The sequence below is a fragment of the Anolis sagrei genome, chromosome Y (assembly GCF_037176765.1).
Source record: "Anolis sagrei isolate rAnoSag1 chromosome Y, rAnoSag1.mat, whole genome shotgun sequence".
Classification (NCBI taxonomy): Eukaryota; Metazoa; Chordata; class Lepidosauria; order Squamata; family Dactyloidae; genus Anolis; species Anolis sagrei.
The window spans coordinates 76,941,749-76,956,815 of NC_090035.1; the positions used below are offsets into that span (position 1 = coordinate 76,941,749).

At 36.0% G+C, this 15,067-nt stretch overlaps 1 protein-coding gene across 1 annotated transcript in view; it reads right to left on the reverse strand.

Annotated features, from left to right (window-relative positions):
• Positions 1-14,100, reverse strand: part of LOC132781797 (dapper homolog 3) — a 34,050-nt gene extending 19,950 nt beyond the window's left edge. The window contains exon 1 of the mRNA XM_060786265.2: positions 13,779-14,100. Within this exon, the coding sequence (XP_060642248.2) occupies positions 13,779-14,030 (252 nt within the window). The 5' untranslated portion in view covers positions 14,031-14,100. The remainder of the gene's footprint in view (positions 1-13,778) is intronic.
• Positions 14,101-15,067: the final 967 nt, after the last annotated feature.

Sequence of the window (15,067 nt, forward strand, 5' to 3'; positions counted from 1 at the left end):
TATTTATTTATTTATTTTATTTCCTGCATTTATTAACCGCCGCTCTCAGCCCTAGGGCGACTCGTGGCAGTGTACAGCACATAAAAGACAATTTACAATGAGCCAAGACAACAAAACTAACACATCACTAATACACAACATCTAATTACACTAAAATAATCCGCTCCGTCTTATCGTGGAATCATAATCAATCTCGTAGTCGTAATCCATTCCGGTTGTCATTTCCAGTAACATAGCACTCAGTTGAATGCCATCTCGAAAAGCCATGTCTTCAGGCCCTTACGAAAGGCCATGAGGGAGGGCGCCTGTCTGATGTCAGCAGGGAGGGTGTTCCACAGCCGGGGGGCCACCACCGAGAAGGCCCTCTCTCTCGTCCCCGCCAGACGTGCCTGTGAGGCAGGCGGGATCGAGAGAAGGGCCTCCCCAGATGATCTCAAGGCCCTCGTGGGCTCGTAGGCCGAGATGCGGTCCGCAAGGTACTTTGGGCCGGAACCGTTTAGGGCTTTGTAGGATAGCACCAGCACCTTAAATTGGGCCCGGTAGCAAATCGGCAGCCAGTGGAGCTGGAACAACAAGGGTGTTGTGTGCTCCCTGCGTCCTGCTCCTGTTAACAACATGGCTGCCGCGCGCTGGACTAGCTGAAGCTTCCGGGCCGTCTTTAAGGGCAGCCCCACGTAGAGAGTGTTGCAGTAGTCAAGGCGGGATGTGACCAGAGCGTGTACCACCGTGGCCAAGTCAGACTTCCCAAGGTACGGGCGCAGCTGGCGCACGAGCCGAAGCTGTGCAAATGCTCCCCTGGTCACCGCTGAAACCTGGAGATCCAGGCTCAACGATGAGTCCAGGGTCACACCCAAGCTGCGAACCTGCGCCTTCAAGGGGAGTGTGACCCCGTCCAGCACAGGCTGTAACCCTATGCCCTGTTCGGCCTTGCGACTGACCAGGAGTACCTCTGTCTTGTCTGGATTTAGTTTCAATTTGTTCGCCCCCATCCAGACCGTTACAGCGGCCAGGCACCGGTTCAGGACCTGAACAGCCTCCTTAGTAGCAGGTGGGAAGGAGTGACAGAGTTGGACATCATCTGCGTACAGATGACACCGCACCCCGAAACTCCGGATGATCTCACCCAGCGGCTGATAAATAAATAAATTATTTCACATTACAATTTTTTATTATGATTATAATTCCCCATTATTATTATTATTATTATTATTATTCCACACTATTTATTCTTATTCTTATTATCAATTTATTGTAAAATAATTCAAATAAATAAATAAATGCACTTCTGACCTGATAAATAAATAAATAATTTCAAATTATATTTATTATTATTATTTTCTATTATTATTATTATTCCACACTATTTATTATTATTATTAATAATAATAATAATAATTTGTTTAAAAATAATTTTAAAAGCTCTCCTTGCTTTTATATGTTTCCTTTATATTTTGAGACAATTATTCTTGTCCGATGATGTTGACTTTCAGTTAAGTTGAAATGTAATTGCAAACGCCAATCGAAAACGACTCTCGTTGGGTCCAAATATAATTATTAGATCACTTTGCAAATTAGACAAAGCTCCACAAACTATTGCAAACCAACCCACGTTCATTTACCGTAAGCCTTTAATTATAAATGTGGTATGAGAAGTTTGGAGGCCAAATTTGATGTCAGTTGGGTGTTTGTTTTTAGGCTACTAACGACGACCAGAAGCTTTTTATATTTATAGATTTTTAAGGGATGCATTTCAGAATAAATGCACGTAAGGATAGGATCGCGGTGGTTGCAAACTTCCAAATTTAGGCATTGCAAAGCAAGGCTGCCTTCCCAAGAGGAATCCCTCCTTCCTTCCTGATTGAATCCATTCATAATAACTGGATCTGGATGGCATCCAAAAAGCATTTATCTCATTTCTTTAGAACTTCTTGGCTGGGATTCCTATTCATGTCGTCAAAAGTCATCCTATCAGGCTAATGAGTCTATTGTAATACGAATTTCGGCAGGCTAAAGATCAAATTGTAATAACTTTATCAGTTTCTAACGCTTTTATGTTTAAGAAGAAAGCAAAGAAATTCAACTTTTAATAATTTTTCATAATCCCACCCAACTATTGACTCTGATCTATACTCAGGATGGATTTTCTGTGAATTATTATTCAAATAAGTAATTTTTCCTAGCCCTGGGAGTATAACATCCCAATTCGACTTGCATGTAAAAGATGTAATAATAATAATAATAATAATAATAATAATAATAGCATATAATTTTATATTATATTATATTATATATGTTTATTATATTCTTATATTATATTATACTATAATTATATTATATTGTAATTCTAATATTATATTATATTATATAATTATGTATTTATAATAAAAATAATAAATACATAATTATATAATATAATATATATTATAATATAAGAATATAATAAATATATATACTATAATATAATATATAATTATATGTTCTTCTTATTATAATAATATAAGAATATAATAAACATATATAATACAATATAAAATTACATTTGCATGTAAAAGATGTAATAATAATAATAAATACATAATTATATAATATAAGAATATAATAAAATATATACTATAATATATAATTATATGTTCTTATTATAATTATAATATAATATAAGAATATAATAAACATATATAATATAATATAAAATGACACTTGCATGTAAAAGATGTAATAATAATAAGAAGAAATACATAATTATATAATATAATATATATTATAATATAAGAATATAATAAACATAAATAATATAATATTATTCTTATTATTAATATTACATCTTTTATATGCAAGTGGAATTGGGATTGAATGTAATAGTTGCAATAATAATAATAATAATAATAAATACATAATTATATAATATAATATATAATATAATATAAGAATATAATAAAATATATACTATAATAATAATAATAATAATAATAAATACAAAAAAGTAACTTTTCCTAGCCCTGAGAGTATAACATGCCAATTCCACTTGTATGTAAAAGATGTAATAATAACAATAATAAATACACAATTATATAATATATTATAATATAAGAATATAATAAAATATATACTATAATAATAATAATAATAATAATAATAATAAATACAAAAAAGTAACTTTTCCAAGCCCTGGGAGTATAACATCCCAATTCCACTTGCATGTAAAAGATATAATAATAATAATAATAATAATAATAATAATAATAAATACATACTTATATAATATATTATAATATAAGAATATAATAAAATATATACTATAATATAAATAATAATAATAATAATAATAATAATAATAATAATAATAAGTACTTTGGCCACATCATGAGGAGACAGGAAAGCCTGGAGAAGGGAATGATGCTGGGGAAAGTGGAAGGCAAAAGGAAGAGGGGCTGACCAAGGGCAAGATGGATGGATGGCATCCTTGAAGTGACTGGACTGACCTTGAAGGAGCTGGGGGTGGTGACGGCCCACAGGGAGCTCTGGCGTGGGCTGGTCCGTGAGGTCACGAAGAGTCGGAGACGACTGAACGAATGAACAACAACAACAATAATAATAATAATAAAAATACAAAAAAGTAACGTTTCCTAGCCCTGGGAGTATAACATCCCAATTACACTTGTATGTAAAAGATGTAATAATAATAATAATAATAATAATAACGTAATTACATAATTATATAATATAATATATATTATAATATAAGAATATAATAAAAATACTATACTATAATATATAATTATGTTCTTATTATAATTATAATATAATATAAGAATATAATAAACATATATAATATAATATAAAATTATATGTTGTTAATATTATTAATATTACATCTTTTACATGCAAGTGGAATTGGGATTTCATGTAAAAGATGTAATAATAATAATAATAATAATAATACAAAAAAGTAACTTTTCCTAGCCCTGAGAGTATAACATCCCAATCCCACTTGCATGTAAAAGATGTAATAATAATAATAATACATACATACATACATACATAATTATGTAATATAGATTATAATATAATAATATAATAAAATATATACTATGCTATAATATATAATTATATGTTCTTATTATAATTATAATATAATACAAGAATATAATAAACATATATAATGTATTATATGGCAGTGTAGATCCAGCCTGATTATTATTATTATTACTAGCTGTCCCCTGCCACGCATTGCTGTGGCCCAGTCTGTGTATATGTGTTTAGTGTGTGCATATATGTGCGTATGTGTGTGTATATATGTGTGTTTGCGTATATATATGGGTGTGTGTGTTTGTGTATATGTCTGGGTGTCTGTGTATATATGTGTGTGTGTGTATTTGTGTGTTTATATGTGTACATGCATATTGTGTATATGTGTTTGCTTGCATGCATATTTTTGTGTATATATGTATGTATGTGGATGTATGTGGATATGTATATGTGTGTACATGTATATGAGCATGTGTATATGTATATATGTGTGTATTTGTGTGTATTTGTGTATATATATATATATATACTTGTGTGTATGAATGTGTGAATGTGCATATGTATATGAGTGCATGCGTATATGTACATATGGTGTATTTTTTGGGTTTTTAAGTCTGTTCCGCTGTATGTATCTGTGCATGTATATGAGCATGTGTATATGTATATATGTATATGTGTGTGATTGTGCATATATATACGTGTGTGTGTGTGTTTATGAATATCTGCATGTGCATATGTATATGAGTGCATGTGTATATGTATATATGGTGTATTTTTGGGGGTTTTAAGTCTGTTCCACTGTGGTTTTGTGTGTGTGTGTGTGTCTGTGTGTTTATGGATGATGGACGCTCATTGGTCTGTTAGGTGTCTTGTATCCAAATTTGGTGTCAATTCATCCAGTGGTTTCTGAGTTATGTTAATCCCACAAAGAACATTACATTTTTATTTATATAGATTATTATTATTATTATATTGTTTATATCCTGCTTCAGATCCAGCCTGATTATTATATTATTATTATTATTATTATTATTATTATTATTTATACCCTGTGTCAGATCAGCCTGATTATTATTATTATTATTATATTATTATTATTATTTATACCCTGTGTCAGATCAGCCTGATTATTATTATTATTATTATTATTATTATTATATTATTATTATTATTTATACCCTGTGTCAGATCAGCCTGATTATTATTATTATTATTATTATATTATTATTATTATTTATACCCTGTGTCAGATCAGCCTGATTATTATTATTATTATTATTATTATTATTTATACCCTGCCGAAGGAGACTCAAGTGGCTTTACGTAAAAGCATTAACATACAATTTAAGATATATATATATATATATATATATATATATATGCAAACATTGGAACAGGGTTAAATATAAACAGTATTAAGACAGTATTTGTAAAATGGGGTCTAATGTACTATCTATCCCTTTGATATCTTCCATCCCTTTGTGTGGATTTTAAGGTTTCTTCCCAGCAAGAGCAATCCAGCAAGAGATAAATAAACACACACAGAAAGCCAGATCCCCGAAGAAGAAGGAGAGAAGGAGAAGAAGTCGTAAATCCAAAGATAAGCATCTGGACAGAAAGAGAGAGAAACCAGGGCTCTCCATTAGCAAACATCTCAAGCTCTTTCTTGCAGAGGAAAAGCAGAGCTGGCTGCAAAAGGAGACACGCCATTTAGACCCTTTTAGAGAGAGAGAGAGATCGAGGCTGCATCTACACTCTAGATTTAATGCACTTTGATACCACTTTAACCACCATAGCCCATTGCTATGGGTCGCGAGAGGGTGTCAGAGGGGTCGCCAAAGACCAACAGAAAGCACAGTATTTTCATAAAATCACTCTCAACGAAAGATTACCCCCAGGCACTTCCAAGCCATTGAATGCTAATCAAGGTGATCAGCTGAAACATTCACACCCAGCTCCAGCAGACAAAAGCCCTTTGTCCCACCCTGGTCATTCCACAGATATATAAACCCATTTTTCTAGTTCCAACAGACCTCACGACCTCTGAGGATGTTTGCCATAGATGCAGGCGAAACGTCAGGAGAAAAACTGCCTGCAGAACATGGCCATATAGCCCAGAAAAACCTACAACAACCCACAGTATTTTCTGTTGGTCGTGGGGGTTCTGTGTGCCAAGTTTGGTTCAGTTCCATCGTTGGTGGAGTTCAGAATGCTCTTGCATTGGAGGTGAACTATAAATCCCAGCATCTACAACTCCTAAATGTCAAGGTCTATTTTCCCCAAACTCCAACAATATTCACATTTGGGCAAAATGAGTATCTGTGCCAAATTTGGTCCAGATCCATCATTGTTTGAGTCCACAGTGCTCTATGGATGTAGGTGAACCACAACTCCCAAACTCAAGGTCAAGGCCCACCAAACCCTTCCAGTCTTGTCTCTTGGTCATGGGAGTTCTGTGTTCCAAGTTTGCTTCAGTTCCATCATTGGTGGCGTTCAGAATGCTCTCTGATTGTAGGCGAACTATAAATCCCAGCATCTACAACTCCTATATGTCAAGGTCTTTTTCCCCAAACTCCACAAGTGTTCACATTTGGGCAAAATGAGTATTTGTGCCAAGTTTGGTCCAGATCCATCATTGTCTGAGTGGATGTTGGCGAATTACAACTCCCAAACTCAAGGTCAATGCCCACCAAACCCTTCTAGTATTTACTTTTGGTCATTGGAGTTCAGGTGAACTATAAATCCCAGCATCTACAACTCCCAAATGTCAAGGTCTATTTTCCCCAAACTCCACCTGTGTTCACATTTGGGCAAAATGAGTATCTGTGCCAAATTTGGTCCAGGCCCATCATTGTTTGAATCTACAGTGCTCTATGGATGTAGGCGAACTACAACTCCCAAACTCAAGGTCAATGCCCACCAAACCCTTCTGTTGGTCGTGGGAGTTCTGTGTGCCAAGTTTGGTTCAATTCCATCGTTGATGGAGTTCGGAACACTCTTTGATTGTAGGTGAACTATAAATCCCAACAACCAGAACTCCCAAATGACAAAACACAACATGAGGAATTAGGAAGGTTGAGAAACCCTGCTCTGGAGTCATGCTCTCTGCCCAACATGGTGTTCTTTCCATGACCTTTGATCCTCTTTTCTGCCCTTGGATTAAAGGCCCGGACCAGGTAAAGGTGACCGCTGCTCGAACGGGAAGGCCAGGTAAACACCATAAAATGGGAGAAGTTGCCTTTAGGACAAGGGAGGAGGAAGTGGGATCCAGGTGGAAACCTTTCCAAGGTAAACAATATGGGAAAAGGTGGGAGATGCAAGTGAGGCCTCAAAGCAAATCTACCTGGCCAACACACCTGGAGGTTTCATTGGGAAACTTATACGATGGAGAGTCGAACTGGGATCAAGGTGGATCTCCAACCTTTGATCATCCAGATGTGTTTGAGTGTTGTTTACATTGGTACAAATACTCAATATGCCCAAATGTGAACACTGGTGGAGTTTGGGGGAAATAGACCTTGACATTTAGGAGTTGTAGTTGCTGGGATTTATAGTTCACCTACAATCAAAGAGCATTCTGAACGCCACCAATGTGTATTCTGATGTGATAATGTGTAATTTTATTATTATATTTCAATATGATTTAATATCTAATTTTGTAGATGTGTTTGACTATGTTGTGCTCTGCGTAGAGCTGAAAGGAGAGACAGGTAACAACAACAACAATAATAACAATAAGACCTCACAACTTCTGAGGATGCTTGCCATAGATGCAGGCGAAACGTCAGGAGAGAATGCCTCTAGAACATGGCCATACAGCCCGGAAAAACCTACAACAACCCAGGGATTCCAGCCATGAAAGCATTCAACAATACTTAATAATGATAATAATAATAATTATTATTATTTGCTTGCCATAGATGCAGGTGAAATGTCAGGAGAGAATGCCTCCAGAATATGGCCATATAGCCCAAAAAAACTACAACAACCCAGGGATTCCAGCCATGAAAGCCTTCGTCAATACATAATAATAATAATAATAATAACAACAACAACAACAACACCTCACAACCTCAGAGGCGAAACGTCAGGAGAGAATGCTTCCAAAAGACCTCACAACCTCTGAGGATGCTTGCCATAGATGCAGGCGAAACGTCAGGAGAGAATGCCTCTAGAACATGCCCATATAGCCCGAAAAAAAACTACAACAACCCAGTGTTTCCAGCCATGAAAGCCTTCAACAATACATAACAATAATAATAATAACAACAACAACAACACCTCACAACCTCTGAGGATGCTTGCCATAGATGCAAGTGAAAGGTCAGGAGAGAATGCTTCTAGAGGACCTCACAACCTCAGAGGATGCTTGCCATAGATGCAGGCAAAAGGTCAGGAGAGAATGCTTCTAGAGGACCTCACAACCTCTGAGGATGCTTGCCCTAGATGCAGGCGAAACGTCAGGAGAGAATGCCTCTAGAACATGGCCATATAGCCCGAAAAAAACTATATCAACCCAGTGATTTCAGCCATGAAAGCCTTCAACAATACATAATAATAATAATAATAATAATAACAACAACAACAACACCTCACAACCTCAGGGGCGAAACGTCAGGAGAGAATGCTTCTAGAGGACGTCACAACCTCTGAGGATGCTTGCCATAGATGCAGGAGAAACGTCAGGAGAGAATGCCTCTAGAACATGGCCATATAGCCCCCCAAAAAAACTACAACAACCCAGCGATTCCAGCCATGAAAGCCTTCAACAATACATTACTATTGTTGTTGTTGTTGTTTGCAATAATAATAATAATTATTATTATTATTTGCTTGCCATAGATGCAGGAGAAACGTCAGGAGAGAATGCCTCTAGAACATGGCCATATAGCCCCCCCAAAAAACTACAACAACCCAGTGATTCCAGCCATGAAAGCCTTCAACAATACATAATAATAATAATAATAATAATAATAATAATAATAATAATAATAATAACAACAACAACAACAACAACACCTCACAACCCTTGAGGAACCTCTGAGGATACTTGCTATAGATGCAGGTAAAATGTCAGGAGAGAATGCCTCTAGAACATGGCCGTGCAGCCTGAAAAAAAAACTACAACAACCCAGTGATTCCAGCCATGAAAGCCTTCAACAATACATTATTATTATTATTATTATTATTATTATTATTATTATGGGAAACACAACAAGATGAGTACACAGCAAATAAGATCACTCTGCTGGCTTTTGTATTGGATCACACGTCGGACACTTCCCAAGTGTCTAGGACAATTACTATTATTATTATTATTATTATTATTATTATTAGCAACACAACAAGTCCACAGCAAACAAGGTCACTCTGCTGGCTTGTTCTAATATTTTCACAAACCCCGATGACATCTAGACATTTGATGATCCAACAATGTGGAAGTGAGACTCTGCTGGCTCTTGTATTGGATCACACGTCGGACACTTCCCAAGTGTCTAGGGCTGTGTGACGTATCGGCGAATAATGCATGCAGATCCGAGTAGGGTGGCCTTTTGCAGCTGGCAGATGTTGTTTTTAAGTGCAGGCCAATTGTTTTTAAGTGCAGGCCAAGGACTTTAGGCATTTGTCCTGCACTTAAAAACAATTAGCACTTACCAAATCTTTTAAGAAGAGCTATCAATACAACAACAACAAGGTCCAAGGTCATCCCTTGTCCTGGGATGACCTTGGATGACCTCTTGCAAACAGTCACAAAATCCAGCACGGAGTGTGTCTACACTGTCAAATGAATGCAGTTTGACACCACTTTAACTGTCTTGGCTCCGTGTAAAGGACTCCTTGTAGTTTTGCAAAGTCTCTGCCAAACCCAGCCTGTGACTCCTTATTATTAAGTAAAAGCAAAGCTAGTTCAAGTAAGTTATTCTCTGTTGGAAACGGCCGAGAGAGCATCGCTTGCATTCGAAAATACTCCGAGAAGACAAGATGCTTATTGTGCAGAGACAATGGATTTCTGTAATTTCCGTGCAGAAAAAGTCCATCTGCACAAAACAATAATAATAATAATAATAATAATAATAATAATAGTTTGCTGTGACATACTGTGCTTTTGTGTCAATAATAATAATAATAATAATAATAATAATATTTTGATTTTCTATGCATGGCACAGCTTGGCTCACAGGTAGAGTCAAGCTGTGCCATGCATAGAAAATCAAAATATTATTATTATTATTATTATTATTATTATTATTGACACAAAAGCACAGTATGTCACAGCAAACTATTATTATTATTATTATTATTATTTGCTATAGGATCAAACCATCTCATAGTAAAAAGCAATTGGTAGTTAAAGTGGGATCAAACTACATTAACTTTATAGTATAGATGTATCCTAAGTAGCTGGTGCAGGGCATTAATAATAATTAATAAATGTGTAGGAAAAGCTCGTTGCATTGGAATGCAGACTTCCTTGGAATGAACCACATTGGACTCTATGGCTGTCAATGCATCACTGGCCAGTTTGCAAACCACCAACAGTCAGGAAAAGAAAAACACATTTATGGCCCACAAACACAAATATGGTGCTAATCCCTGGAATATTGGAAGAATAATCTGTAAATAATAATAAAATAAATAAGATGATAAGTAAAATTATTAAAATGAGATAAAATAATAATAATAAAATTATTAAAAGTAATAAGAAATAAAGTAATTATTAATGACATAAATAATAATAGTAAATAGTAAAAATTACCAAGATAATAAATAAGTAAAAGTATTAAAATAATATACACAATAATAAATGAAATAATAAAATAATAATTAATGACATAAATAATACAAATGAATTAGATAATAAATAATAAGCAAAAGTATTAAAATAGAATATACAATAATAAATGGAATAAATAAAATAATAATAATTAATTACATAAATAATAGGAAATAATAAACATAAATAAGATAATAAATAATAAGTAAAAGTATTAAAATAGTATATACAATAACAATATTATTTAAATAATATATACAACAATAAATGAAATAAATAATAAAATAATAATTAATGACATAAACAATAGGAAATAATAAACATAAATAAGATAATAAGTAATAAGCAAAAGTATTTAAATAATATATACAATAATAGATGAAATAATAAAATAATAATTAATGACATAAATAATAGTAAATAAAAATAAATAAGATAATAAGTAATAAGTAAAAGTATTTAAATAATATATACAATAATAAATGAAATAAATAATAAAATAATAATTAATGACATGAATAATAGGAAATAATAAACATAAATAAGATAGCAAATAATAAGTAAAAGTATTAAAATAATATATACAATAATAAATGAAATAATAAAATAATAATTAATTACATAAATAATACAAATGAATAAGATAATAAATAATAAGCAAAAGTATTAAAATAGTATATACAATAATAAATGGAATAAATAATAAAATAATAATTAATGACATAAATAATAGCAAATAATAAATAAAAGTATTAAAATATTATATACAATAACAATATTATTTAAATAATATATACAACAATAAATGAAATAAATAATAAAATAATAATTAATGACATAAATAATAGTAAATAATAAAAATAAATAAAATAATAAATAATAAGTAAAAGTATTAAAATAATATATATAATAATAAATGAAATAATAAAATAATAATTAATGACATAAATAATACAAATGAATTAGATAATAAATAATAAGCAATAGTGTTTAAATAATATATACAATAATAAATGAAAAAATAATAAAATAATAATTAATGACATAAATAATAGTAAATAATACAAATAAGATAATAAATAATAAGTAAAAGTATTTAAATAATATACACAATAATAAATGAAATAATAAAATAATAATTAATGACATAAAGAATACAAATGAATTAGATAATAAATAATAAGCAATAGTGTTTAAATAATATATACAATAATAAATGAAATAAATAATAAAATGATAATTAATGACATAAATAATAGTAAATAATAAAAATAAATAAGATAATAAATAATAAGCAAAAGTATTAAAATAATATATACAATAATAAATGGAATAAATAAAAATAATAGTAAATAAATAAATAGCAGAGTTAATCAGATTTGTTGACGTGTTTTTGGACACAAAGCGGGAATATTGGTCTATCTGCTCCATTAATTCCCACCCGGAATCATGTGTGCGGTTTGAGAAAACGTGAAGGCAATTTTAATTAAACTAAACCGAGAGGCAGAGAGCGAGGAAAGCGCGGAATCTGTAATTAAAATCAGCAAATATCTGGAATGGCCGGCCTTGGCGCTAGAATTCCCAAAACATAGCAATCCTGTCTGGATGTGCCCATTATTTAGGTCAACCTCTTGTGCAAAAAGGCTCCAAACAGAAGCAGAATATTAAATCCAGGAGAAATCAATGTAAAATGAATCAAGTGGCGGGGAGTTCCAAAGTCCACATCCCCAAGTCACAATATCTCTTAACTAAATAGGCTCACTTAGGCCCCGCCCACCTTCCCCTCAAGCTCCGCCCCTTCGCCTCCCATTAAGAAAAATGCAGAGAAACCCACCTCCAGCTCCTTCAGCCCCCTCCCCTTGAATTCCCTCCATTCATCTCAATGGGGGGAGATTTAAACCAATCCAATTCGAATTGAGTGCCATTCAAGGTCTTCCAGCCAACCAACCAAATCCTGCTTCCCATACACTCTAATCCAGATCTAATCCAAATTAATGACAGGTTGCGGAAGCAGATTGAATCCGGATTGAGAACTAAACATCCCCCCCCCGCCCCCACCAATTTCCCTAATCCGGATTGAGGATCCAATTTGGACTGAATCCGGTTTGGGTATCCAAATCATTATTAGTATTATTATTATTCTCCTTTCAACCCCCCCCCCCCCCCCAACAACAGCACCCTTAATCTGGATTGACTCCAGACTGAGGATTGAATCTGGACAGAATCCGGATTAGGAATCCTGATGATGATGATAATAATAATAATAATAATAATAATTCGCCTTCCAGACCTCCAGACACCCCATCCCCAAAAAACAACAGCTTTAATCCGGATTGACTTCGGATTGAAGAGGCAATCTGGACTGAATCTGGATTGGGAATCCAAATAATAATAATAATAGTAGTAGTAATTCACCTTCTAGACATCGAAACCCTCCAACAAACACCCTTAATCCGAATTGACTCCGGATTGAGGATCCAATCTGGACTGAATCCTGATTGGGAATCCTAATAATAGTAATAATTCACCTTCCAGACAACCCCCCCCCCCCCAGCAACAGTCTCAATCCGGAATGACTCCGGATTCAAGAGTGAATCTGGCCCTAATCCGGATTGGGAATCCAAAAATGGAAGCTGAATTAAAAATAATCATAATTCAGCTTCCAGACACCCAGACCCTCCAACAAACACTCTTAATCCGGATTGACTCCGGATTGAGGATCCAATCTGGACCGAATCCGGATTGGGAACCCAGATGATGATGATGATGGTGATAATAATAATAATTCGCCTCCCAGACATCCCCACCCCTAGGAACACTCTTAATCCGGATTGAAGATCGAAACCGAATTGAGAATTGGACTGGATTCCCCCCTCCCTCCCTCCATCCACTCCACATCCCCTCTTGATGCGGGTCTGCTCCGGATGGAGGTCCGGAGGTGCGGACAATGGGTCCCCAGCCTGCCTCCCCCTCTCACCGCCTGCTCCTCCTCATCCTCGTCCTCCTCCTCTTCCCGGGGCTGCTTCTCCTCGGAGCCGGCGGGGTCTCGTGCGCGTTCCCGGCCAGGCTTCTTCCCGGGGCGCATCCGCAGCGCCTGCCGGACCCTCCTCTCCTGCCTCTCCCGGAGTAGCGCCAGCTCGCACAGCCCGGCCAGCGTGCCCTCCATCCAGCCGCGGAGCCGCCCCCGCTCGGGGCTCGACGAGGATGGGAACGAGGCGGCGCGCAGCATCCTCCTCCGCCCTCTCGCCTCTCTCCGCCGCCGCCAAAGACGACCCCGGCAGCAGCGCCCGCCGCCGCTGTCACCGCCTCATCTGCATACCCCCGCCCACCGGGACGACGTATTTGCATACCCTATCTGCATAGCCACGCCTCCCTCGCCCGCCCATTGGCCCGCTTAGCCCCGCACTCCTGTTTCCCTCCCTCGCCATTGGCTGCTACAAAACCAGATATCTGCATAGCCACGCCTCCTCGCCGTGGGCTCCCCCTGCCGGCTTCCATTGATACTCTTCTTTCATCAGAGAAACCGTTTTTGCATAGACACGCCCCCCGAAGCGTCCCATTGGCTCACCCGCCTTGGTTTCTCCCTGTCATTGGTCCGCCTGGGAAGCTAGGCGTCGGCATAGCCACGCCCCTGGAAGGATCCACGCCGTTGACATATCTTTGCATAAACCACGCCCTGTTTGCAATCATTCAAGCGATTGGGTTTAACCCCCTCCCCTTTATCTGCATAACCACGCCCTATACGCCTCCTATTGGCTGTCCTGGAGACACCTCATTTGCATAAGCCATGCCCTGTTCACGGATGACTCAAGCTATTGGTTTGAATGTATTGGTTTTAACTCCACCCCTTTATATGCATAACCACGCCCTATACACCTCCTATTGGCTGTCCTGGGCACTTCATTTGCATTAGCCACGCCCTGTTTGCGGGTAATTCAAACTTTATTATTATTATTATTATTATTATTAAATTACTATTAGTTTTAACTCCTCCTCTTTATCTGCATAACCACGCCCTATAAGCCTGCTATTGGCTGTCCTGGGCACACCTCATTTAAATAAGCCACGCCCTGTTTGCGGCTGATTCAAGCTGTTGGTTTTAACTCCTCCCCTTTATCTGCATAAGCACGCCCTAAAACTCCTTTTGGCTGTCCTGGACATACCTTATTTGCATAAGCCACGCCCTATTCGCCTCCTATTGGCTGTCCTGGGCACACGTTATTTACATAAGCCACGCCCTGTTCGCGGCTGACTCAAGCTATTGGT